The sequence below is a fragment of the Terrapene carolina genome, unplaced genomic scaffold, assembly GCF_002925995.2.
Source record: "Terrapene carolina triunguis isolate 2854851 unplaced genomic scaffold, T_m_triunguis-2.0 Scaffold42, whole genome shotgun sequence".
NCBI lineage: Eukaryota > Metazoa > Chordata > Testudines > Emydidae > Terrapene > Terrapene triunguis.
Window position 1 is genome coordinate 3439315 of NW_020664393.1, and position 27275 is coordinate 3466589.

Below are 27275 nucleotides of genomic sequence, written 5' to 3' on the forward strand. Positions count from 1 at the left end.
CACACACACACACACACACACACACACACACACACACACACACACACCGCCCAAGTGCCTCCGCACTGGAGCGCCAAGCAGGCGGCACTAGCACCAACTCCAGCCACCCAGAGTCTTCCCCCAGGGCCCGTGCCATGGGGGAAAAGCCGCAGCAGAGCGCCGCGAGAAGCAGGAAGGAGTCTGGGGGCGGAGCATGGGCGGGGCCACACAGAGCTGTTTGGGGAGGCTCAGCCTACTCCGGCCTTTGATACCTGCCACCCATGACAACTGGGGGTTTTTTTCCTTTTTTTTGGTCTAGTTACATAATCTTCCACAAATATATAGGAGAATATAGTGAAGCAGTAGTAGCATCTTATCAAGAATTGATTTGCAATTAATATGTATCTGTAAGTGGGAGTTGCCCTGTTTTTGAAATATTCCCTTAATTCTGGAAACTTGACACAGTGTCATTTCAACCAAAAATATTGCTATTAAATACTGTGTACTAAACTGAATCCCTCCCTCCTCATTAATAACCTTGTTTTCTTAAAGTGTTAACTTTTGCATTTGCAGGGAGTTTGCTAGACTTCTTAAAAGATGGAGAAGGAAGAGCCTTAAAGTTACCGAATTTAGTGGACATGGCAGCACAGGTATGTCTTAATTTATAAGCACTTAGTTGCGTGTGTTTTGTACCGCAACTGTGTAGGGCTTCATTTTTAAATCACGCCTATTGAGAGCTGTACTTCTAACAGGTTGCTGGAGGGATGGCGTACATTGAGCGAATGAATTATATACACAGAGACCTGCGATCTGCAAATATCCTGGTGGGGAATGGCCTAATATGCAAGATTGCTGACTTTGGATTAGCAAGATTGATTGAAGACAACGAATACACTGCGAGACAAGGTGGGAGCAGTAGCAAATGTAACCTTGAATATGGTTTTTGAAACAGATGAAGAAAAAAACATGCTAAACTACCAAGAGGTTGCTTCAAGTTCAGGATTTGACCTTCTATAAAACAAATATTAACCCATGTTTTAATTCCTAATCCTGATAGAGGGCTGGGAGCTTTGCTGAGGTAGTACATAAAGCCCAGGAGAGGAGGAATGAATAATTGCTTAACTGTGATTTCTCTAGCTAATTCTGGCCATCCCTCAACTGAAAACAATATCATCCATGTGCCCTGTCAGACCGAGAACTCCTCCCCTCCCCACCCCAGTCCCGCATCTTCACAAGGAAAGCTGAAGAACAACAACAAAAAACCTACAGCACTAAGCAACATATATGTGTGTAAGCTGAGGCATACATTCATATACATATTCTAATGAAATAATTTTTTCTTCCTGTGTGCACTAACCATGGTAAATATTGCTGTGTTGGACTTCATTTTTCTTGATTTTTAATCCATTTTAGTCCATTGGAATAAGTTACTTTAATCAAGTACTCGTTCTTTAATACAGCTGTGTGTCTGGGAACAATATTTTCTTTGGGAACTTTTAGGAGTTTTTTAAATATGAAAACCATTCTCCACTGCCACACAGATTGCTGGGTATGAGCAATCACTGATATACAATACCCTTTGAGATGGTAAGTTTTTATAGCAACCCTTATTGCACTTCCTTTAAAGGCACCTTTTTAAAAATCCTATGTTCATGCTGAGCCATGACACACACACACACACACACTTAGTACTCAGTAATTCTTTACTAGTCATTCCTAATTTTTCAGTGTGTGTTCAAGTTTGCAAGTTTTGGTCTGTCCAATGGCAGTACTTGCCCAATATATGTCAATAAATACCACTCCAGATATTTGAACTCCATTAACCCTTGGGCCTTTTGTTAAACCATATTATATGTCATCAAAAAGTAGGGAGGTTTAAATACTTCATAACCCATTAGGAGCTTTTATCTTAACCAAATGTCCCTGTTCTAGTATGGAATCTGTCTCTGTTTTAGCAAAGAGTTTTCTTTTGCTTTCTGGCTCTGAAATGTTCACCAAATGAGCCAAAGACTTCAGAGTGCTGCATATTTCAGTGAGAGCAAAAGCCATCATGCTGTTCAGATCCCTATAAATTTCTTTCAGCTGTTGTCAGCTGCACTTGTTTGCAGAAATGTGGCACCCTAACCAGCCTACACTCACACTAGTGCTAACAGTTGCTTACTGTGTCTTTCCACTTATTTGAGAGCGGTATGAGAGATCAGCTTACAGGTAGAGCCTCTTTTTTTCTGTCTGAGCTCTTAAAGAAACTGTGATAAGTACCGATGCAGAGAGTTAACTAATGCTGATTTGAACGGTAAGTGCACATTCCAGTATACAGGGTCCACTCCCTCCAGCCTGTCCCATATGTGAAGTGTGAGAGGTGTGCTTGAGTAAAGGCAGTAGGATCCAGCCCATAAAATAGCTTGGGGAAAAATGCACAGTAGAAAAAAAGTATGATCTCCTTTTTGTTTCACTGCCACTTTTTTCTCTCTTTGGAAAGCCCCCAGTGTATATTTTGACATGACTAACTATTTGTTTTAGTAGGCAACGTTGCTGGACAACATTTTCTGAGCTTAGAATTCATAGGAAATCCTTGGATGTCCTGTTTCCTTTCTGGGTTACATCTCCTAGAAGAGCTTAGCTCTTTTCATATATTAGAAATCCCTGGAAGCCCCACTTGCCCTCGTTTTATTTATGTTGTGGATAATCTTCAATTTTTAAAGGATAATAAAAAGTGATGAAAGTTAGGATGGGAAAAGTTTGGACTCAGCGAGAGTAAAGATTGTTTGGACTGGTGAAGACAAGCAAGTGTTTTAAGTTGGGGAGAGAGAATGGACTGTGGTTAGGATACATGCCTGAGTTCTGTGTGTCCAGCACAAACTTATTGTGTGATAGTGTGCAAGTCGCCTACCCTTTCGATGCCGCATCTTCCTGTCCTGTGCCATACTTGTATATAGATTGTGCCTTAGAGCAGAGCCCTGAGCAAGAGAAGATGCATGAACTTCATTGTCCCAGGATCACTCCAGGTAACACTGTGCTGAAGGTTTCTAGATAGATCTTGTATAAAGGGTTTCCTAGTTTTGCTAATGCTTCTATATCCTGCTCTAAAGTAAATTTTGGCTGAGCTTGGCAACCGTATATACCAGGGGTGGCCAAACTTACTGACCCTCTGAGCCGTATACGATAATCTTCAGAAGTTCGAGAGCCGCAAGACACGCACAACCTTTACACATGCATTTTAAAAAATATTAACATCCTACTTACTGTATCATGGCTAATTACTGCTAGAGCTAGAGGCCTTGTGGGTCTCCATCCTGGTCCTAAGTCTTTGGAAATCTGGTTGATATGTTGTCAGCATGGTACGGAGACGCTCAGTCAGATGTTGATTTGTAAGGACTGCACAATGTTTCGATTTTTATGAACTTCATCACAGAGTACAGCGATTCACGGCAGTATCTTGTGCCAAAAATTGAAATGAGTCGCACACTAGTATTCTTGAGTTGAGGATACTTAGTTCCTGGAACTTGCTTCCAGAACTCAATTGTAGACTGTGATTTATGCATCGTCTTTAGAGCCTGGTCTTCCTGGAGTTCCGGTAGTTCCTTTTCTACAGTAGATGTTTCTGTAATCATGGTTTTGGGAATCGGACAGCCGTCATTGATCACATCAACCGTGAATGGGTTTACAAGAAAGGCGAAGCAGGATCTCAGCTTCTGCAAGTCTTCAAACCTGACCTGAAAATCATCAAGCAGTCCTTGTAATTTACCTCTATATTCCTCAAGTTTGTGATCTTCTATGATTTCAGGGAATGTGTTTAACCTACTCTTGAGATGGGGAAAGTGGTTGAAGCTTCTTGACACTGTCTCTTTGCAGAAGCTTTAACTTATTCTGGAAGCTGAAGACTGTCTGAGTAAGGTCAGAAATAATCTTATCCTTCCCTTGGAGTGCCAAGTTGAGAGTTTGCAGATGGTCCATAATATCAGTGAAAAACATCAGATCCTGCATCCATTGCTCATCTTTCAGTTGTGGATAGGTCTTTTCCTTTTCTTCAAGGAAAGTACTGATAGGTTCCAACAGTTCCACAAATCTATTTAAGAAATTGCTGGTTGATACCTCACAATACAGTAGAAACAGACATTGTTAGGTTTGTCTTCAAGATCCAGTTCTTCAATGAAATTTTTGAACTGTTGATGAGTCTTCCCATTTGAGCAGATGAAATTGAGTTTCTAAGACTATTTTCATAACATTTTCATACTTGAAGTGTCTGCCGGTGAGATGTTCACGAATGATGATGCAATGAACAGGGAGAAACTCCAGAAATTTGGGATCAGTTTTCAAGAGTCCAATAAGGCCTACTTTTTTTCCCACCATTGCAGTTGCTCCATCCGTTGCAACACTGGCCAGTTTATCCAGTGGTACATCAGCATTTGTCAATGCTTTGTCAAGTGCATTCTTTATGTCAACATCACGGGTTGTTTCTTTTAGTGCCACTAAGTCCAACATTTCTTCTTTCACAATTACATCTGCGGAAACATAGCAAACAAATATCACTAGTTTGATTTATCTTGAATATCTGCGGATTCATCGACAACTAGGCTGAATGCTAGAGAATTCTTTAGATCATTTTGCATGTGGCTTGCAACATCTGCACTGATCTGGGAGATCCACCTCTCCGTAGTGTGGCGTGAAATTGGAATTTGCTGTATTAGTTGTTGAGGTTTTGTATTACTTGGATCTAAAATTGCAACCACTTCTGCGATATTTTTCTTAACAAATTCTCCATCACAATACGGACGTTTCTCAAGAGCAATATTCCATGCCATAACAAAACTAGCTTCAGTCGTTGTCAGCTTCCTTACTGAACGCAGAAAGTAGTGTCTGTTGACTGTTGAGGTGTAATTTTAATATGGTTAGCTTGTTTTTCCTTAATTCTGATCCAGGAGGGTACTTAGATGAAAAGTTATTGTGAGTCGTTTCATAGTGACATTTCAAGTTGCCTGCTTTGTAGAGAGAGCGCGATGCATTGCAGATAAGGCACAGGGGTTTGCCAACTTAACTAGTGAATGCAAAATCTTCCTCCCATTCTGGCTGAAAACTTCGGTTTTCTTCTTCATACTTGCATTTCTTACAGTTTGAAGATGTCGTTCTCCACAAAATTAACGTAGGGTTAACACTTAAATCTAAAACTATTCAAATGCGACTTATGAACAGTAAACACAGCCTGTAGTGTGCAGCATGCAGAGAGATCACAGCACTTGGAGGTCTGCACAGCAATACAGTAATGCCATTTCCTGTTATAATGAGCATGTGCAGCTGAAGCCAGAGCCTAGGTGCCACCTGCAGGGCTGAAACCCCCAGCACCGGCTTGCCTCCTCCTGCAGGGCCGAAGCCCTAAGCATCAGCGCCCCACCCCCACGGAGCTGAAGCCGTGAGCTCTGGCTCACCCCGCTGCAGGGTGAAACCCTGAACCTTCACACCACCCCCACCCCATTCCCCCAGTGGAGCTGAAGCTGCAAGCACCAGTTCACATCCCGCGCCCCTGCAGGGTGAAGCCCCAAGCTCTGAGAGCCGCAGTTGACCTCTCAAAGAGCCACATGCTGCTCGTGAGCCGCCATTTGGCCATGCCTGGTATAGACTCAGTTTCGCTCAGTTCCAATTACCCTGGTTTCTAATACAATTTGAGTAACCAGTATGAACCTAGGGATTTAGAAACAGGTTTAAAATCCCTTCATAAGCTAACACTTTTGCCTGGAATCTGATTTAAATTTAATTTAATCATGGTTTCTTAACTCAGTTTTGACCACTAATATGGTGGGGGCCATAGTAGCACAAAGAAGTTGTGCTGCCTTTGCATGTTTCCCATGACCTATCAGTCTAATCCTCTAAGGGCATGTATCTGGGGACTGCTCTGTTTATCTTGACGGCTACTGCCTCTGTGGTGATTTTTACACACACAAGTGGAAAAGCGGGGGGGGGTCCACATTGTCAGTTCCTTTTGGAGAAAGGAAGTGCTGGGCCATGTGAAATCCGAAGATTAAAGTTTAAAATAAAGTAGCTTAGGTCACACTCTCCTCTCCACTTTTCTCTGGGAGCTAATTTTGTTTGGGTTTTTTTTTTTTTTGCAGGGTGGGGGGTATTTCTTTGCCCTCTCCCCAAAAAATGTTACTTTTAGATCCATGTAAATATTTTGAGAGGAAACAGATGGGGACGATCTAAGCCCCAGTGGTTTAGCATGTGGGATTCTTGGTCCAGATGAATCTTTCTCAGCTGGTGGTAACATTTTGTTGACCAGAAAGTTTATTTTTATTTGGGATTTAAGCAGAGAGGCCTGACTGCTCATGATTTATGAAAGGTAAATAGCAAGTGGTTAGGTCCATGCATCCACCATTTCTCAGCAATCATCAAGAAAGAAACAGATGGTCACATCCGGTGTGATTTAAAGGGTGTGACTAGAAACTATGTACTGCCATTGAATATATGGAAAAGATCATTTAGCTTCTAGTGAACATTTGGCTTCTCTTGTCTTGCTTTGTTGTCAAAAAAATAAATCTTGCTTTTTCTAGTACATAAGTGAATAATCAAAGGAAAGAAATTGTATGTTAAAATGACACTCATTTGAAAGGCTATTGCCTCCTCTTTGCTAGTTGCCATTGTATCACTTTCCTCCGGGTCACAGTCTAATTTTTCTGCATAGTTGTCTTAAATGGCACTGCTTGTGTCAGCCTTGTAAGGCAAGCTTCAGAGTTAATTGTCTCCCTACTGCCTCCTTCTCTCCTGCAGACCGGTGAGTCAGAGTCCTTACATCACTTCCTACCCGAGACTTCCCATAGGGCATTGTTCCCATTGAACTTTGAACCAGATCAGTGATGTAGAGCCTTAGCCAGCACATGGCATGACTGCTTGGGAAAGCTGCTGGGAAGAAGTGTTTCCTATTACAAGCAGGAGCAGCTGAAACAAATTTAAAATGTCCTTTGTAAAATGGGATTTATTTTCCAGTCCATGTGTCTATTGCATATATTGGCAGCACTTGTGGTAATGCTACTCCAACACTGATGAAACAATAAGGATTTTTCTGATGCCTTCCAGACCACCTAGAGCTATTTTTGTAGCTCGTGTATGTCTGCTTGTGAACTCTCAGATACAGTTTTGTCTCAATACTCTGGTGTATCTGATTTTTCTTGAAATGGGAGTTTTCTTTGTGCTCTGTCAGTCCTTTGTAGAGAACTGGCACCTGGTTCTCCAACTAACCAGACTACGTTGTTTGCAATTGACTGTACCACAGTACAGAACATCCAAGGTTTGGTTCCTGTTCTTCATCTCCTATTTCCAGGGCCAGCAGTAGCATGGAAGGAAAGGAATAATGACTCGTTTTTCTCAACAGCAAACCCTGAGTGTTTGAGAAAAAAACACTGATGGGTTTCAAAGGAAACCCCATCCAATTGTCCTCAACTGACAGGAGAGTGACCAGTTCAAGAGGCTGTGGGGTTCAGAGTAGGGGAGACAGAGCTCTGTTAAGAACTTGGAGTTCCCCCGTGACCCATTTCCCCAGGTGAGATGGGGTAAGGACCTTGTTCTCGTTTTTAATGTTTTACCAGGCTCATAATTTCATATTACTTGTCTCAGCAAACAAGATTTAATAGTAAATTTTTGGCTCAAGTCCTCCCACACAGCATTTGTCACTCAGTCGTCTACCAAAACTGACTTGTTTCCTGTTACGTGCTTGCTTCAGCATTTTTTTATCTCTGTGGCTTTCCCTTTCCAGCCCCAAATGCCACTTAACATTGAACTAAATTCTCTAATAGTTGACCTAATAGTTTCCATGGTTTATCGTTTTAGCTTCTTTAAAAAAAAAAAAAAAATAAAAGTATACCCTCAGAGTCTTGTTTTCTCAAGAAAGGTAGTGTCCTCTGCCAAGCCCAGTGCTTGTTGTTGGTGACATGTAGTAACAAGTTTGTTTCAGTTTAGGGTGCAGTGATACAGCAGCAGCAGGTTTGGGACAGTGGGGACACAGTTTCAATTGTCAGATTTTGTTTGTTTTTCTTATGGTTTTAAATTTAAAAATACAAAACAAAGCCTGGAGGGATTTCCTTAACATGAGAAAATACATTCTGGGAGTTCCACCCAGCGCCTCCCCATACTCCTGTCATAAAAAGCAGCTTGGGGAAAAGGAGAATTAAATTGGGCTTACTGTCCTTCTGATCCTGACACAGTCTAGTTTGGAGACACCCTGTTCTCCCTCATCCTGCCCAGAAATCCAGGGAGTTTAGTAACAGGCCTGCAGGGCCGTCCTTAGGCATACCAAGCATACGCAGCTGCATAGGGCACCATGAAATTTGGGGCACCAAATTGCCCCAAATTTCATGGTGCCCTAGGCAGCCGCATGCTGCATACGTGGCAGCACCAGCCCCGGCGACCAGCCCTATCCCTCGGCTGCCCCCCCTCCCCCGCAAGGGGCAGGGCTGTCCCGGGGGGGGGGGGGGGCGGACAACTCCCTCCACCCTGCCTCTTACCCTTCCCCCCTACTCCGCCCCCAGCTCGCCCCCATTCCGCCTCTTCCCCCAGTGACCCTCCACTCACTGGCAGCGGCGGGAAGCGGAGCAACCCGGCCCCAGCCTGCTCTACTCCGCCAGCTCCCAGCCGTGGCGCTCCGCCGGGGAGTGCGGAGAAAGGATCGCCCCCCGCACTCACCGGTGGCAGGAAGCAGAGAGACTCAGCCCCAGCCTGCTCCACTTCCCTTGCCCTGGCCCCAGCCATGTCGCTCGGGTTGGGGAAAGGACCACTCCGGCGGGAAGCTGGGGCCAGGGTGAAGGAAGCGGAGCGGGCTGCTCCTGGCCCCCCACTAATCCCCTGGGCCACTCTCGGCCTGTGGGGCCCCCAAAAGTGGCTCCCCACAGCTCCTGCCTCCCAGACCCCTGGGGGAGGGAGGCGTAGGGCACCCAAATGGCTAGGGCTGGCCCTGCAGGCCTGTGACTCTTATTAATATCCTTCTTTAGTAGAGTCACTGGCCTGAGAATCCATGTGTCTGATGGACTTTATTTCCTTGCACTGACTCCAGTGAACTAGCTGTTTGTCTGAAGGCCACAATGTAAGCAGCACAGCCAGACAAGAATTGCTGCTCTCACACAGAATTAATTCAGAAACTGTTTGATAAGTGGGGATAAAAGCAATCAATTCAGACTTGACTTCTGGGTAAGGACAGACTGTGCTGACCTAATATATTTAGATAGTGATTGGTTTGTCAGTCACGTTACAGATCTGTTAGCTTTTAATAAACACAGTACTTACAGTTCCAGCAGAAACCACTGAGGCAGATCCCCCTCTGATATAAATCTGCATAGTTCCATTCACACCAGTGGAAATAAACCAAATTATGCCAGATGAGGATCTGGCCCATGAGATGACTTAGCACATTTGTCAGTAATATATATTTTATCTGACGTTTGTTCACAGCGTGGATGTGGCTAGTTTAATGTACTGTCTTAGCCCTGCCTGTGACTTTAAATAATGTATTGCAATCTGTGGGCTCAGTTACAGTTTGTAGATCAAAAGCTGTGCTGGGGTGGCATCTGAACTGTAGTGTCTTGAGGCATTGTACCCATGTGAGGCATAGGCAGGCATTGGGAGGAGTGCATTTAGCAGTGGCAGTTATGTCTGGTTTTCACTGTAAAAGGGAGGCCAGGCCTTGGCCATATCCCCTTCAAGGTTGCCAGCACTGCTGATCAACCACCCCCTTGCTCTCAGAAGCCTTGTCTACACTACACCATTTTGGTGTTGCAACCCCTTAGCCTCCTATAAAAACACATTATCCACCTACGGCTTCTTACAAAGGTGATGTACAGCAAACACTTCACACCATCACTGTGATTGCAGGCTAGACATTGTCGTACATTGCAACATGGCCCTCTACACTACTGCAGTGCTGGTGTGAACAGGAAATGCAAGCATTGCAACTGCAGCAGCATAGTTGGGCCTCTCGGTGCAATCCCACAGTGCTCCTGCCCCACCACTCAGTGATGGCTCTGCAGCTCAGAGCACAGCATCTGTCAGGATACTCATCTGCCCACTTCCTTGCAGGCCCAAGAGCACCCGAGATAGGACTCAGCCATTGTCTTCATCTCCAGCCCTGACAGCATCAAATGGTACAAAAAAAAAAAAAGCAAAATACACAACATTAAAAAAGTATTATTATTATTATTAACACAATAAATGTTCCACCTATTTACAAAATAGTAAAGGTATTCAGTCAGCAGCCACTATAGACAGACATCCAGCCTCACCCCCCCCCCCCCCCCAGATATTGAGGGGTTATCCTGGCACAGTCCATTTGTTGTCTCAACAGCATTTCCCTACACTTGGCTTTCTCTGACTCGGATGTCAGAAGAGGGGACATTTTAAAGGATACACAGGAAAGGTAACCCCTCCCCACCTCTTACCTGCCCATGGTGCTCCAGCACCCACTACCAGTACATCCCCTGGGGAAGCACTGTATTAGGTGGGGAAGAGGAGGATGAAGTGGGAATTGACAGGGCTGCGTGGAGGAGCCAGGTGGGGTGTCCATCCTCCAGGGCTGTACCCAGACAATTCCCATCTCTGGATCCTAGCAGGACGCACGAGAGCAGGAAACTATTCAGCTACAGAGTGGAACAGGAAAAGGAAAATCAACAAACTAAATATGTGAAATAAATAACACCCCGAAGTCCAGGCCTCCAGACCTAAAGAATACTTAGCAGAGGGTGGTGACCCTCTGCCTTGGCATCTGCATGTACGTGAGCACCATGGGATGTAGTCCCTGCCCTTCATGATGTGTGGATCTTCAAGCAGTCCAGGGCCATCTGGAGCAGCAATCCAAACATATACAAAATGTAAACCATATATATACGCATTTCACGCTTTCTCTAGGGAGATGTGCAAGGCTCGTCGTCCTCACTCCTCAGCATTGCCAGTAACTGGGGAAGCCAGGTAGGTGCCAGCCTCCTACAGCCCATGCTGAGGATGAGTCGTCCAGACAGCCATTCCGATCCGTTGCACACAGCAGTGATTTGTAGACACCACCACTAAGAGAGAGTTTAAGGAATAATTTAGAAGAGGATAAGGTGATTCGCTGCAAATTTTGACAGGAAGTTCTGTAATCTCAGACCAGTCCCTTAAGGAAATAACATAAGAGAACATGCTCATAGCCAAAATTTTCAAACCTGAATGCCTAAAATTAGGCTCCTAGATCTGTGTTTACCCACATAAGTATGAAACGGCCTGACTTTCAGACATGCTGAGCATCTGCAAGTCCCACTGAAGTCAATGGGAGCTGCAGGTGCACAGCACTGTGAAGTCAGGCTATGTTTATAAGGGTATCTAAATGGGTTCCTAACTTTAGGCACCCATACCTAAGCAACTCAACCTGTGTTCCATTTGCTTCAACAATATGTATTAATTTGTAAATAATTCAGTTCTTGAGTTTAAAATTATTCCTACAATATATTTAAATAATGTCTGGCATTTTACCAATTAAGAGAAGTCAAGATTTACTTTGTCTACTTTGTATTCTGAGCCCAAGTCATATTGCTTAGAACAGGAGAAAATTCAAGGCACTGATCACTGAATGAGAGAGCAAAACAGTATTAGCAAATTACTGTAAGCAGTGCAGTAAATTAACTACCTAGAAGTCATTTGTCGAAGTTGTGATTTCGCATTGGCCCGCTAAACCCAGGGTTATGAGGTCAATCCTTGAGGGGGCCATTTAGGGATCTGGGGCAAAAAAATTGGTCCTGCTAGTGAAGGCAGGGGACTGGACTTGATGACCTTTCAAGGTCCCTTCCAGTTCTATGAGATAGGTATATCTCCATATATTATGTTGTTATTATTATTATATTTTATATATTATAAACAACTTCTATGAGCAAACGCTAACAATTCTCACTAATTCAATATGTTTCACAATTCGAGGGTGTTTGCCACTAGGAATCAGAAGAAGGTAATGCCACTTAATTATTACTGCAAGATTTTTTTTAAAGTAACTCTTTACCATTTTTGTAGAAAAATGTTTTAATGATTGGAAAAGCAAATAAATCAATGTTTAAAGACCTATTATTTTACTCACTGATAAAGGGAAAAATCAACCCTGCTGCCACCATTGGCTCCTACATGCTATGATGATGGATGAACACATTAGAACTGCACATCACTACAGACTTTTCAGTTCAGAAAACGTAAAAGGACACTGTCAAGATATAAATCACAGGCCAAAATTCTGCCCTGACATCACATCCAAAGAAACTTCATTTGCAGTATTTTTTTTTAATCCTGGCATGTTACTAGTAACATATTAGATTTTTTTTAATGTATGGTTTACTGTTTGTTTATATTTTTGCTCCCTTTGGACAGTGAGGCTAGAAAGGTGTTTTTCTAATAAATTTCACTTCTATTCTCATGCACTAGCATGGCGTAGCAATGTTTGGGTTGTGAATGCTGCAGGGAAATGTTAATTGAAAATATTTTTATTGGGAGAAAACATGCACAAAAGTTTCTGTTGGGTTTTTAAATTTCTTTTTTATAAAACCTCAATGTTGAGTTTAAATTTTTGACAATGTTTCTCTGAGAGAAACATGCTAACAGGGACTCTGGGAGAGAGAGACAGCCTCACCTCAGTCCCTGGAAAAATCATGGAGCATGTCCTCAAGGAAACCATTTTGAAGCACTTGGAGGAGAGGAAGGTGATCAGGAACAGTCGACATGGATTCACCAAGGGCAAGTCATGCCTGACCATCCTGATTGCCTTCTATGATGAGATAACTGGCTCCGTGGATATGGGGAAAGTGGTGGATGTGATATACCTTGACTTTAGCAAAGCTTTTGATACTGTTTCCCACAGTATTGCCAGCAAGTTAAAAAAGTATGGATTGGATGAATGGAATATAAAGTGGATAGAAAGCTGGCTAGATTATCGGGCTCAACGGGTAGTGATCAATGGCTCGATATCTAGTTGGCAGCCGGTATCAAGCAGAGTGCTCCAGGGGTCGGTCCTGGGGCCGGTTTTGTTCAACATCTTTATTAATGACATGGAGGATGGCATGGATTGCATCTCAGCAAGTTCGCAGATGACACTAAGCTGGGGGGAGAGGTAGATACACTGGAGGGTAGGGATAGGGTCCAGAGTGACCTAGACAAATTGGAGGATTGGGCCAAAAGAAATCTGATGAGGTTCAACAAGGACAAGTGCAGAGTCCTGCACTTAGGACTGAAAAATCCCATGCAGTGCTACAGGCTGGGGACCGACTGGCTAAGCAGCAGTTCTGCAGAAAAGGACCTGCAGATTACAGTGGATGAGAAGCTGGATATGAGTCAGCAGTGTGCCCTTGTTGCCAAGAAGGCTAACAGCATATTGGGCTGCATTAGTAAGAGCATTGCCAGCAGACCAAGGGAAGTGATTATTCCCCTCTATTCGGCACTGGTGAGGCCACATCTGGAGTATTGCATCCGGTTTTGGGCCCCCCACTACAGAAAGGATGTGGACAAATTGGAGAGAGTCCAGCGGAGGGCAGTGAAAATGATCAGGGGGCTGGGGCACATGACTTACGAGGAGAGGCTGAGGGATCTGGGCTTATTTAGTCTGCAGAAGAGAAGAGTGAGGGGGGTGATTTGATAGCAGCCTTCAACTACCTGAAGGGGGGTTCCAAAGAGGATTGAGCTCAGCTGTTCTCAGTGGTGGCAGATGACAGAACAAGGAGTAATGGTCTCAAGTTGCAGTGGGAGAGGTCTAGGTTGGATATTAGGAAACACTATTTCACTAGGAGGGTGGTGAAGCACTGGAATGGGTTACCTAGGGAGGTGGTGGAATCTCCATCCTTAGAGGTTTTTAAGGCCCGGCTTGACAAAGCCCTGGCTGGGATGATTTAAAGTTGGGGTTGGTCCTGCTTTGAGGAGGGGGTTGGACTAGATGACCTCCTGAGGTCTCTTCCAACCCTAATCTTCTATGATTCTGTGATCCCACAAGCCCCTCTTAAGCCTTCCCTTCCCTTCACAAATTCTACCCACCCTACTTCCCGTGAATCACACATTACAGCCTTGACGATATTCCACTGAGTTATTTGCTAATGTCTGTATGCAGTACTTTGACTGTTGCAGCACCCATAGAATGAAACCGTCATTTGTTATTTCTGTACTGCCCACATCTTGATCATAACTTGTTTGTTTCTTTCGTTAGGTGCAAAGTTCCCCATTAAATGGACTGCGCCAGAAGCAGCGTTGTATGGAAGGTTCACAATAAAATCAGACGTATGGTCTTTTGGAATATTACTCACAGAGCTTGTAACAAAAGGGAGAGTGCCATACCCAGGTAAGAAAAGCAGTCGACAATACTAATCTAGGTCTCAATTCAGGAAGGTTCTTAAGTACTTTCATAACTTTACACGTGAGTAGTTCCACTGAATTCAGATGGGATTATACTCACATGCTTGAAGTTGTGCATATGCCTAAATACTTTCCTAATTTGGGGCCCTAATGTGTCCATGCCATTATAAGGGTGGTGTCCAGACAGTAAATCTAATCTATCTTCATTCTGATTTATTTTTACGAATATCAATTAAATTGATCATTTTTCCAGCAAAATAATAAAGACAATGTAAAATACTGTATTTTAGCCCAAATAAGTCACAGTAGCATTTGCATTCAATTTTTTTTTAACATCAGTAGTTAAGATACAGAATGGATTAATCCATTTATACATCAGTCTAGTTGTACTAGCTTTGACACCTGACGTTGCCAAATCTCTTTTAAAATACTTCTAAATCTCAATCCTGGATATAAAAACCGATGGAAGTGAAAGAAATTATTCATGTAACATGTAGCTACCAGTCCAGTGCAGGTTCACAAATGGGTTAAATTCTCTAGGGAGGGGAAAGTGGGGGCCTGTTACTTTCTTTTTGAAACCCTGCCATGGAGTGATACTTACATTAGAGATGAATGGACGTGCTTGTGCATGTTTTCAGAAGGGACAGTTTCACTCTAACAGCTTCTAGAGCAGGGGTGGGCAAACTTTTTGGCCCGAGGGCCACATCTGGGTGGGGAAATTGCATGCAGGGCCATGAACATAGGGCTGTGGCTGGGGCTTGGGGTGCGGGAGGGAGTGCAGGGCTGTGGGAGGGGGTGCGGTGTGCAGGAAGGGGTTCAAGGCACGAGGTTGGGGTGCGGGCTGCAGGAGGGGGCTCAGGGCAGGGGGTTGGGGTGCAGGATGCAGGAGGGGTTCGGGGTGCAGGCTCCGGCCTGGCGCCACTTACCTAGAGCAGCTCCGGGGTGGCAGTAGTGTGCAGTGGGGCTAAGACAGGCTCCCTGCTTGCCCTGGCCCCATGCTGCTCCGCTCCCGGAAGTGGCCGGCATCACGTTTCTGCGGCCCCTGGGGTTGACAGAGGGCTCCGCGCACTGCCCTCGCCTGCGGTACCTCCCCCGAAGCTCCCATTGGCTGTGGTTCCCCGTTCCCGGCCAAAGATTCCCCGTTCCCGGCCAAAGGAAGCTCCGGAGCCCTCTGCCCCCCTCCCCCTCCCCCTCCCCCCACTTCTCTAGGGATGTGGTGCCGGCCGCTTCCGGGAGCGGCGTGGGGCCCGCATCATCACAGGGGTGGCAATCCTGCGGGCCGGATCCAAAGCCCTGACGGGCCGGATTCAGCCCACAGGCCATAGTTTGCCCACTCCTGTTCTAAAGGACAGAGGTGTTCATGTCGGGGGAAGGGATTGGTGACAATAGTGCACTTCCTGGAGAATAAATCTCTTCTTTCCTTAACATTGTGAATACAGTCTGTGAAATGAGAAAACTAGAATGTCTAGACCCTTTGCATTTCTCCTTAAGACTTGTCCAAATAGTTAAGCACTGGTAAAGCTTATCACTGCATGGGTTTTGTATGATATAACAGACTGCTGGTAGGTTATAATTGAAAGGATGCTAAACCAATCTGTGTGATGCCGCAGAGTCAATTTCTGCGTAATTATCAAAGCAGTCAGAGACGTATATCAAATACTAGCTTCTGAAGAGAGTGAAGGATACAGTCTACAGACACTGCTGCTTATAGTCTTGGGGGCTGGAAAAAAGAAAACACCCTCACTTGAAATGTGCTACAAGAGATGATAGAATGTCTGTGGATTGTTTGCCAGGCATGCACCTACAGGTCTGCATGCCGAGATACCATGCCATTGAATACCTGGGTTATTTTATCATCTTGTTTTGTTTGAGTAAAAGGGGGCAGGCACAACATAGAGCAGAAAAGGGAAGACAGACAGAGGAAGGGGAAATATTGTGGATATGAATGGGAAGTACGGCATCCTCTCTCCCTCAGTCTGCAAATCAAGCACCCCGGTGCTCCATTTTGGGTGCGAAGGAGGCGAAGCTGTGAGCCTCAGACACTGATGAAAAGGAGGCAGAGATTAAAGGGATGTCAAGGCTCACAATTAAACCTTATAGCCCAGCCCTCGCAGTCCCTGCCAGCAGTAGCGTGATTTCTTAACAGATGGGCTGCAATGTTCAGTTCATTTATTGGTGCTCTCTTTAACCCTTTAGAAGACAGGGGCTTGAAGTAAGCAACTTCAGCAATATTAGTCACTATTAGTACATGGGGGGAGGGGTAAAAACTACATGGGGTATGAGAGAACCAAAGCCAAAATGAATGTCAGCTTATTTTTAGTTTTACTGTTTTTGCTTTACCCAGATTCCCCTTGGATCTTAATCTTCTCTTTACCACAGTTGAGAAGTAGGAGGCTACAATTCTTTGGCTGTTGTACAGCAGGATTATTGTCTAAAATGTTGCTTATCAGGCAGTACAGCCACACATTCCAACTACACTGATCAAGCACATCTGCCTTGCCTGTCCTGCTTCTGGTGTTAAAATTGCTATTAGTATGTTCATGCACGGAATGGCAGCATATGTACATGCTCTACTTGGAGAAGTATCTGCCACAGTGCCATCAAACCCTGTACAGAATTCCATCCGAGTGTGGCCTTTGGAAAATAGCAAAGCTCTGTTTACAAAGGCTAAGGGCCCAATTGTGCAACCATGTCTCACGGCAAATAGTACCAATTACATATCCACAGGCACTCTCCCATGGATTTCAGTGGGACTGTTTGCGTCATAAGATACTGTTCACTATGAGGAAGAGTCAGTCATTTGGCTGTTAGCTCAAAATGTCCAAGGTGGTTCTTGGAAATATTGGCTAATGCCATGAGGATTATTCCTGCTTTAGGAAAAAAATACATAGGAAATGATAACATAAACCATTTTAAAAAACAGATCGTTTTCTTCCCTCTTGAGGGTTTGAAAGTGTGGTGCTGCCTCTTTCTTGGCCTTTCCAGTGGTTGTCCCCCTTGGGGTGTGGCTAGATCAGTATATTAGCTTGGGCATGTGAGTATAAAAGTAGCCTGATCCTTCACTCTGACACTGGTTTTACTCTGGTGCAGCTCCACTGACTGCTGTGGAGTTACCCTGGTTTTTATGCTGGTGTAACAGAGTGAAGAATGAGGCCCAAAGATGGGCCAGAGCTGGAACTTCTATCCAGTCCGCCTGTCAACTTTGCTGACTCAGCCTGAGTTTCATCTTCCAAAGACGACAACTGCTTTTGTTTCTGTAAAACTGAAAGTTGGCCTTTTTGATGGGCCTCTTTCAAAATTGCCTCCAAATTTGCACCCTCATTCACACACCCAAAGTTGATAGCTACTCAGTTTTTGTGCTGAATGCTATCAGCACATGCGGATGTCTCTGCCTATTAGAGGAAATTTTTTTAAAATCTGACTCATAGCACAAGTAAGGGTTTCAAAGCCATTTGAGGGAATAGTCAGTTTTTCTTAGCTGTTGGCCAAATTTATTCCTGTGTTGTACAGAGTTAAATGCAATTTAAACATATTGCTCAAACCCTTTAATAACACACTTGGGAAAAAGATATGTGAAGGATTACAACATCATGATGCAATTTACTGTACTTCACCTTTAGCTAACAAATGCTTCTCAGTGACTGGCATCACGTTTTAGAGATAAATATACACAATTCCTTGACTAAGAACATCGGCTTTGAAGCATACAGTTGTTTGATCTGGTATTTGCATTTCTCTTGCAGAGGTACTTCAGTATATATTTTTGGTATAGTAAACAAGGGTATGAGACACACACAATCCAGATGTGCTTCTCTAGTTCGGTTGTTTTTTGAGCACCTAGAGAAAAAGAAATATTGATGCAAGGGACTCAGGAGCTGGCTTCACCAATGTCTACCACTGGAGTTCAACACCCAGTTCAGCCTACAAACCTGCAGCACCTCGAATGAAGCAGAGAGGGATCCTTATTGTTTATGTAGAGTCAATAATAAGGTGGGTACTGTACAATACCCAAATTAAACTGTTCCTACCCTCATGATTTTAGGGAATGGCTGTGTCTTCACTGCAAAAAAGGTTCTTTTTTATTAACATGTATTAGCTATCCTGCTGTAAAACCCTAGTGGAGACAAGGCACCGTAGTCTTTACCATTAGGTAGCTAGGTAAGGTCAGCACTTTTCCTCAAATCTGTGGTTGACCTCACCTATTGTACCACACAGTAGAACTCAAGTGCCTTGTTTCCACAAGGTTTTACAGCAGTGAGCTTATGTGGGTTAGTTATCCCATGGTAGTGAAGACATAGCCTTAGACTAAAATTGTCAAGGTAGGGATAGTTTTACTTTGTGTATTGTACAGTACCAAGCGCATTGATGCTAAACAAGTAGTGAGACACAGTCTAAAAGACGCAAAAGGTATTGTGAGAAATTAGCTGTGGGGTTGGTTGTGTTACAGCTATACATAGAACTCACTTTCTGTGGGTAGCTCAGAAGAAACGTATAGTGAAGGAATGTGAAGGCGGAGAGGGTGGCTGTATGGGACAGGGAAGTAATTCATGCAGAGGAGGCAGCGTGGCTGTATACTGCAAGAATTGGGAAAGCTTTTATTTAAGGGAGATACCCTTTGGATCAGCATAGTAAGAGCTACATAGGAAGAGAAGCCTAAATTAACCTGTGGAAAAGATATGACAAATCATGGGTGTCCTGAAATATCCCAGTTTAATTTAGAGTGCGATTATGTGCTGTGCCTTTAAAAGATGCAGCACAAAACTCAGCCCTGGGAAAAGGAGTAGGGGAGTAAACTAGCATAAAGCCATCACTGCACCCTCCTGATTTAGGGCTAAAGAGGCTGCTGCTGTAATTTAGACAGCCCTAAGGGGCTAAGTTACAGAAACCTGTTCCCTGAATGCTGCCCACAATCTCTGTAGCATGCATGCCACTCCCCCTCGATCCTGCCTTCTGCTCCAGGGCTGACAAGGGAGTCCTCGGAAGACAGCCTGCAGCACTCTTCCTCAATTTGGGCACGTCTTCACTGGCAACGTCTTCACTGGCAACGTTAAAGCGCTGCTGCAGCAGCGCTTTAACATGGCTTGTGTAGTTGCGGCAGAGAGCTGGGAGAGAGCTCTCCCAGCACTTAAAAAAAAACAAAACACCTCCACAAGGGGCGTAGCTACCAATGCTGGGAGCACGGCTCCCAGCGCTGGTGCACTGTCTACACTGGCACTTTACAGAGCTGAAACTTGCGGGGGGGTTTCACACTCCTGAGCGAGAAAGTTGCAGCGCTGTCAAGTGCCAGTGTAGACAAGCCCTTTGTTTGCTAGCGGGACTTCTTTACAGGCCAGAACTGAGCTTTTAAATCCCATTTATGACACTCCGTCCCTTTCCCCCAAAATAAAGAAAAGTGGTCGGGAGTGAGAAACTCTGTCGGAGCTTTTCTAGGTAAACCAGGTGAGAGAGCGTCTCTGTTTTTGAACTGTATAGCTTTGGGCAGCAGATTTGTATAGCTTCCCAGCAGCTTTAGTGATTCACATGCAAATCTCTAATAACCTGAGACAGGAAAGAGGTGTGTGGTCTTAAAATGGCAACATCCTTCACCAATAAAGCAATGTGTTTTCTCACTCCTATGGTGGAATCAGGAGCTAATAGAAAAATTGCCTTTTAGAACTTAAGTGCAAATGTTTTCCCTGGCCCAAATGCTTGTTCTAGAAAGTTTGAATGCAGCTGAAATCCAGGACAGTGAAATTTCTGCTGCCTAAAATAGGACGTTATTGAGCAGTTTATTTCTCAGACATACGTTTTGTAAGCGAAAACTTGTAAAGGGTTTAGAAACCTACTACAAATACAACTGACTGTATGTATTTGTTTAAGTAAATTAAAAGGTTGGATTTTTTTAGATGAGAAGTGAACTGTACAAACCATTTAAATATTCTGCTTTGTTAGAAATGGAAATACAACAGCCTTGTGCTAATGTAGAAGAAACAGTGAAACTGGCCTATCTAGATTCACTTACCCTATTAAAAAGTTTGTAGGAAAGTAAACAAACAGCATAAGAAGTACAAAATAAACATAATGATTTAAGTGATTCCAATAAATCAAATATCTGACTAGTAATACAGATGGATTCAAAGATGATTTTTTTTTATCTTGGCACTGTCCCTTTTAAATTGATAGCTCATTTCATTTGAAACACAGTACAGTTGATTGGATAAGTATGGATTCTGTAGCTATTGGCGGAGATATGAATTTCCGAAATGACTGCCAGTGGTAGCTTGACTGAGTCTGACTTTGTGAGAAGAATTCTTCTGGATAACACTAGGATGACAAGCAATAGCCAGATTCATTGTTTTATAGCTGGATTTTCTGGGGTGGAGGGAGAATGTCAATATGTTTCCAGTTAGCACAGTACATGGAATTTGTTAATCTTTCCCACGTGTTTAAAAAAAAAAAAAAAAAGAGAGAGAGAGGTTGAGAACTGTTTCTCCTTCCCCTCCCTCACTCTCTCCTTAGGCTTTTCCTTACAGCATATAGTCTACTATCAAGTTTCACAGTGTACTGGCCTTCATGAAATAATACACTGGATAAAAATACTGAACAGATATCCCAGAATAACAAAATGCTAATTAATTCACATTTGGAAGGAAAGTTAGTGGTGATGGGACTGCTGCCATCTGTGTTGTACTTCCCTTGCACGTGAAGGGACCCAGCCAACATAAAAATTCTAGAATGTAAACAAACAATATTTTTTACCTATGTGTGGCACTTTATTTATTCAAGGTTGAAAGAATTATAATTTAGCCTGTGAGGGACAAGAAGCACTGAAGAGATTTTTACACTAAAATGTGAGGTGACTTGACCCAGCTGATTCAAAGATGACAGTTTGAAAAATTAGAGGCGTTTGTAATTCAAAACACAAAACCTTGTCATCCAGCTTTTGTATTTCCCAGGGCATACCACCTTTTACGTGCCTGTCTTTTCAATTGTAATCTCTTTGGGGCAAAAGCTGCCTTTATGCTTTTGTGTATTATGTACATTGTACATTGGTGGCATGAAACAAATACTTACGGACATTTTGCCTGCATGACAGATTTTCACTGCTCTGATGGTGTGTCTCAAAAACAGTGAGACCTAGAAACTTCACCTTTTGTTTCTGGTGAAGGGCTTGCAGAGTACTGGTTTTTTGCCATTTTCAAAAACTGGTGGGATGTATTTTGGAAGTTAATGTTGACAAATGAGGCCCATCTGGATGTGTAGGGCCATTTGGTATGTGGCAGACTTTTAAGATATGCCAAAGGTCTGGCTGGCCTAGTGTGTTTAGAGTCTAAGATGCCTACAGAGTTTCTCAGCAGGACCCACAGGGTTAAGGATACTAAGTCTGCAGGTATAGCTTGGCAGAAAACTTGTTACAGTACTAGCAAGCTGGAATCCAAGCTGCCATTTAAGGTGTAATTAATATATATATTTTCTGGTAAATACTTCCATATGGCAGAGGTACTGGAATTTTTCCTTTAAATTATTAAAAAACCAAGAAAAAATCAAAGAATTTAGTTAAGCTGAAGTGAAGGTTGCTAATATGTTTTAGCTACTTAGGGTGAAAAAAATTCAACGGAATGATCTGTTGTTTGGGGGGGGGGGGGGGAATGGAAAGCCAAGGCATAGATAAGGAAGGCAGATGTCTGGCAGTGGAACACGTAGTGGGGAGTATATCTCGTAGCCCGAGGGCGGGATCATGGAGGAGGTGTCTCTCTACAGGGAGAGTTGGTCTCCTTGCGAGCAGGGTTGTTTTTTTATATTTTACCCATCTCTTCCATCAGAACAAACTTGTTCTCTTTTGGATAGGAAGTAATAGAAGGAACATTGGTGTGTTTTCGAAACTACACTGGCACTAACCCATACCCTTAAAACTGCACTCCCGTATGTAACCGTTACAGTTTTCTATCAAAGCAAATTCTGCAGTTAATATCTAGCACAGGATGAACAAAGTCAGATGCAGAACAAGGGACTATCGGTCACCAATAACAATAAACTTCTGTACAAATATTAGAGATGCTGTCAGTGATATCTGATCGTCTAAAAGCAGTGTTGTTGGTATTCTTCTTGAATTCTGCCCACATCATTCCCAGCAAGTACTAAAAATATTTTTTTAAAATTCAGCAAGCTCAAATTGAGCCTTTATAAAAGTCAATTTTCATATTTTTTAAAAACTTTTAGGATTCTGATTAGGAAAAAAAAAAGCTCTGCATACCAAAAGGCTGTAATAACTCTAAACAAACCTTTTCACAGACGATTGCACAACTATCTATTGACACATCACCACAGTCTGCCCTTTGTTACACTCATGACAATTCATTTGAAGTCAATGGAGTGGATATAGGGGTATTCCTGAGAGCAGCGTTTTACTGATCTGTGGTTTAGATGAGTTTATTGCTTAGGAAGAAAATGGATCCAGTTTATACTGGAGTAGTTATAAAGCTGGAACTGTTTTTGTTTTTGTTTTACAAAAGGACTGAATAAGCTTGAGAAAATTGTATGTATTATACATGGAGAAGTCTGTGTATTTTAACAGAGACCATTTCACATTGCCTCTTTGTAGGTATGAATAACCGTGAAGTCTTGGAACAGGTAGAACGTGGTTATAGGATGCCATGTCCTCAGGACTGTCCCAGCTCCCTGCATGAGCTTATGATCCACTGCTGGAAAAAAGACCCAGAAGAACGTCCAACTTTTGAATATTTGCAGGGTTTCCTTGAAGACTACTTTACTGCAACAGAACCCCAGTACCAGCCTGGTGACAACCTGTAAATTCCTGGCCTACACAGACTGTCATTATCAGGTGTCACCCCGCCCCCCATTAGCTTCCAACTCAGTGACCGGCTTCGCCAAAGTGCAGCATCTTCCAGCACCAGAATGCACATGAGTCTGAAGTTGAGAACTTCTACAGAACTTGTCCATGACCACTTGTCCTAATAATCTGAATGTCCTCTATGACAAGGAGAAAAACATTTGTTTTTTCTTAATCAGAGACTCAGAAACTGCATTGTATTGATGTTATGTAAACTGCAAAACCTCTGTTCAGTGTAAATAGTAACTTAGTGCCAATAACTGATCCTTGTGCTTTCCTTTTTAAAAAATGCGAAACCTATGTGATTTTAACCAGTCTCCTCCCAATTCAATTCAAAGTATTATTTTCCAAAAGTGGCCTCTTTGTCTAAAACATTTTTTTTCATGTTTTAACAAAAAAAATCAGGACAGGTGTTTGTTTTTTTGCTTTTTTATATATATATAATATATATATAATATATATACATACCTGTACATACAGTATATGGGTTCTGTTGCAGAGGAAACTCATTTCAGATTGAATGAGCCAGGCTGATGCAGTAGTACCCAGAACATGATAATTTTACTGCAAACATGTAAACACTGGTGAGATTCTGAAAGCCAGTGATCTAATTTTTGGCATTTGCCAAGCATGAATTTTTTCAATTGGATTGCACTTTTTGTTTATGACTATGTACCTGTAGATGGTTGTAACTTTGCTCTTTCAGGAATCATGTGCTATATTTACAGTAATGTTTCCAATCTTTGACAAGCGTGTTATGATTTGTTCTTCAAATTAAAATGAACATATTTAAATTAAGAAAAACCACACCATCACCTTTTGAACTGGAAGACCGAAACTGCAAGTTCTTGTATCAAAACATGTATACTGAAATGTTTCAAAAACTTTTATTTAATAAACATTGTAACCACATTCAAATGATCCTAAAACCATAGCATTTTAGTCATGTCCACCTACTAAACTGTTTATCATGCAACTAGGATTTTCTGGTTTATGTGTAACATTGCCCATTGTAAAATAAGTGTGTTAAATGTCCTGTACTGCTAATGAAATTACTTTCTATATGTCTGCGAGTTCTCCAGTGGAATTACTATGCACTTCTTTACATTTCATGGGAGATGCACAGAACAAAGTATTACTTTTTCAGCTGTCTATTTGTACCAGCCTTGAATGACTTACATTTAACCAAAAAACAATTCCTTTCTATTTCTATTGAGTTTTTAATACTGAGTTGCAAATTTTAAAGTCTTAATTACATTTTGTTATGATTTATTTGCAAGTTTACATTTTAAAACTGTTTAACTTTCTTAATTTAGTAATTAAAAGAGAGCATTTTACCTTTGGATATTTGTTCTTTTGTTTAAATCATGGAGAGAAGAAGGGAAAAATACCATTTTGGCATCACCTTTAATAGGGGGAGTACTTGGCCATTTGTTTGTTGCTATCATTGTCCAAACTACAAAGCTAATATGATTCAAAACAGCTGGAGTTCAATGTCAAGGATGGGTGAACATGTAGAGTATTTCACAGTTCTGTGTTCGGAAGAGCTATTTATTCTAGAATAGCTCTCTTGATGTCATCATTTATATTTGGGCATGTAAGTGTCACAGGAAAAGATTGTTTTATGCATAGACAAATTGATCAACGTTAGTCTTATTACTGCATAAGAATGTTGAAACCATGTTTAGTCAAGTAATACATTTTGATGGTCTAAATGCAATTTTTATTGTTTAATATTTTATCTTACTTAGGTTGTATAGTCATATTCTGAATATTCACGTATTAATTTAATAGGCCTTCTTTCAGTTATTAAGCTAGTAAAGCAATAATCTGGTGAAATACAGGGAATGAGTTGTTCAGTGTTTGCAGTACTGATCATTGGCTGAAAGGTTTCTTTCAAAGAAGCAGCTCACAAATCTAGCCTTTATTGGTGTATAAAACTGTACAGCAGTGTTGCTTTCTATCAAACAAGCTAATGTTCTGTGAAAAAAAATCACTCAAAACTTTGGCTGTGATTGCCACAAAAACTGTAGCACTATTAATGTAATGTGTATTGTGCATGTGATATTTCTAGCCTTCTAGCAATTGGATACTCAAGGTGACAGAATATTTTTAGGATTGTTTAACCAGTCTCCTCATAGAAATCTGCCCAAATGAGTTATGTTCATCTTTCTCCCTCAGTCACCACCATCCTTAAAACCTACAGAGCTGAGATCTTTAAAGTAAGGTTTAAAAATTATCTTGATACGCCAGCCAAAGCACAATGAGTTCTGATACAGTTGATTACTGACACAGCCAAATCCTAAATAGTGCTCCCCAATTAACAAACTAAGTACAACGAAGCATTTTCCTGTTTGTTTCCTGTTCTTTTTAAGGACATGATGCTATTAGCTGTGGTACCCCAATACATGCGCACAGGATGGGATTCACGCACTGGGAATGGCTGGGATTTTGTATGCATTTCCAGTTGGAAACAAATGGTGTGTTTTTTTGTTTTTGATTTTTGTTTTTTAATTTTTAACTCTTGGGTTTGTCACTTGGGCCACTTGCCAAGCCATGAGCACCATGTTGGACTCTGCTACATTGTTGCCCTGGGCTAGTCTGCACATAACTTTTATGCAGACTGTTCCAGTTGCTGATTGACACATTCAGACCTTTTCCTCTGGTAGCTATTCTGCTTCTGCTTGCTAGTATTAAAACAAAACAAAACTCTCCTACCTCCATGAAACAAAGCAAGTATTAGCAACGTATTTAAACAAGCTGGTGACATTTATGTTACAAATTAATAACAATCCTTTAGTAGGCACTGACAGACACACAACTGTTCTGAAACTTCTGGAAAGGAACACCATTACATTTTAAAAAATCACACTTTTTCACCAATGTTTTAAAATCTGCAGGATCAGATAGCCTGCATCCAAGAGTATTAAAAGAATTAGCCGAGGAAGTCTCTCCATCATTAATGCTGATTTTTAACAAATCTTGGAACATTAGGAAAGTTCTAGAGTATGGGCAAAAAAGAGAATGTGCCAGTATTTTGAAAGAATAATTAGGATGACCTGGATAACTATATAATCTGGTTAGCATGACATCAAACCAGGGAAACATCATGGAAAGGCTGTTATGGGACCCAATCAATAAAGAATTAAAGGATGTTAACATTAATGTTAATAAACATGATTTTGTGGGAAATAGGTATTGTCAAACAAACTTTTTGCTGTGTTTTGATGAGATTGTTATGCTCATACAAAGCACATGGGATCTTTATAGAGAAGGTAAATACGCACAGCATTTATTGAGAATACCACAGTTAGCATATGCTTTTCAGACACACATACACACACACAGTCCTGCAGTGATGTTTATAGTTACCAGTCCAGAATCTGGATCAATCTAGTGGCCAGCCAGATTGGTCGCAGAGAGGAGCGGGGCTCTATCGGTCGCGATCCGATGCTCCTGGAGTGTGGCAAGACGAACCCAAAGTCCCATGGCCAAGCACCCTGTTCTTATAGGGTTTTTTCTCTGTTGAAGCCTATAGATTTTGCTGTGTCAGTTTGTGACCAGTTACTTCTTAATTGGTGTAAACATTCCAATACACCTCCGAGAGGGTCATCCTGTCCTTTGTTCTGATTTAATCAATTGTCCTTAGGGGTGCCAGCTTTTACCCTCAGGGTCGCCAATCTGCCCTTCATTATGGATGCGTGTTGATGATTCTTTGATGTCCTTTACGTCTCTTCACTCCTTCTTCCTTGACTCTGGCTATAACAATGGCCTTCACACCTTATCTTTTCCTGATGCATACATTCCTCATTCACACAAACTAGGGTTACCATATTTAAAAAATAAAAGAAGAGGACACTCCACGGGGCCCTGGCCCCGCCCCTTTCCCACCCCCGCCCCAACTCCGCCCCTTCCCCAAAGTCCCCGCCCTAACTCCGCCCCCTCCCCTGAGCACCCGCATTCCCCCTCCTCCCTCCCAGCCACGCGAAAAGGGCTGCTCGAGCGCTACCGGCTTCACAGTTTGCCGGGCAGCTCCCAGACCCTGCACCCCCGGCCGGCACTTCCCCAGCGCAGCTGGAGCCCGGGAGGGGAAGCGCCCAGCCGGGGGCGCAGGGTCTGGAGACTGCCCGGCAAACCGTGAAGC

At 42.7% G+C, this 27275-nt stretch overlaps 1 protein-coding gene across 4 annotated transcripts in view; it reads left to right on the top strand.

The window, feature by feature from the left end:
- FYN (FYN proto-oncogene, Src family tyrosine kinase) overlaps positions 1 to 24474 on the top strand; it is a 186867-nt gene extending 162393 nt beyond the window's left edge. For all 4 annotated transcript variants that reach the window (XM_024216040.2, XM_024216043.2, XM_024216044.2 and 1 more), the window contains 4 exons: positions 553 to 629; positions 732 to 885; positions 14156 to 14287; positions 22883 to 24474. In XM_024216040.2, the coding sequence (XP_024071808.1) occupies positions 553 to 629; positions 732 to 885; positions 14156 to 14287; positions 22883 to 23091 (572 nt within the window). In that variant the 3' untranslated portion in view covers positions 23092 to 24474. The remainder of the gene's footprint in view (positions 1 to 552; positions 630 to 731; positions 886 to 14155; positions 14288 to 22882) is intronic.
- Positions 24475 to 27275: the final 2801 nt, after the last annotated feature.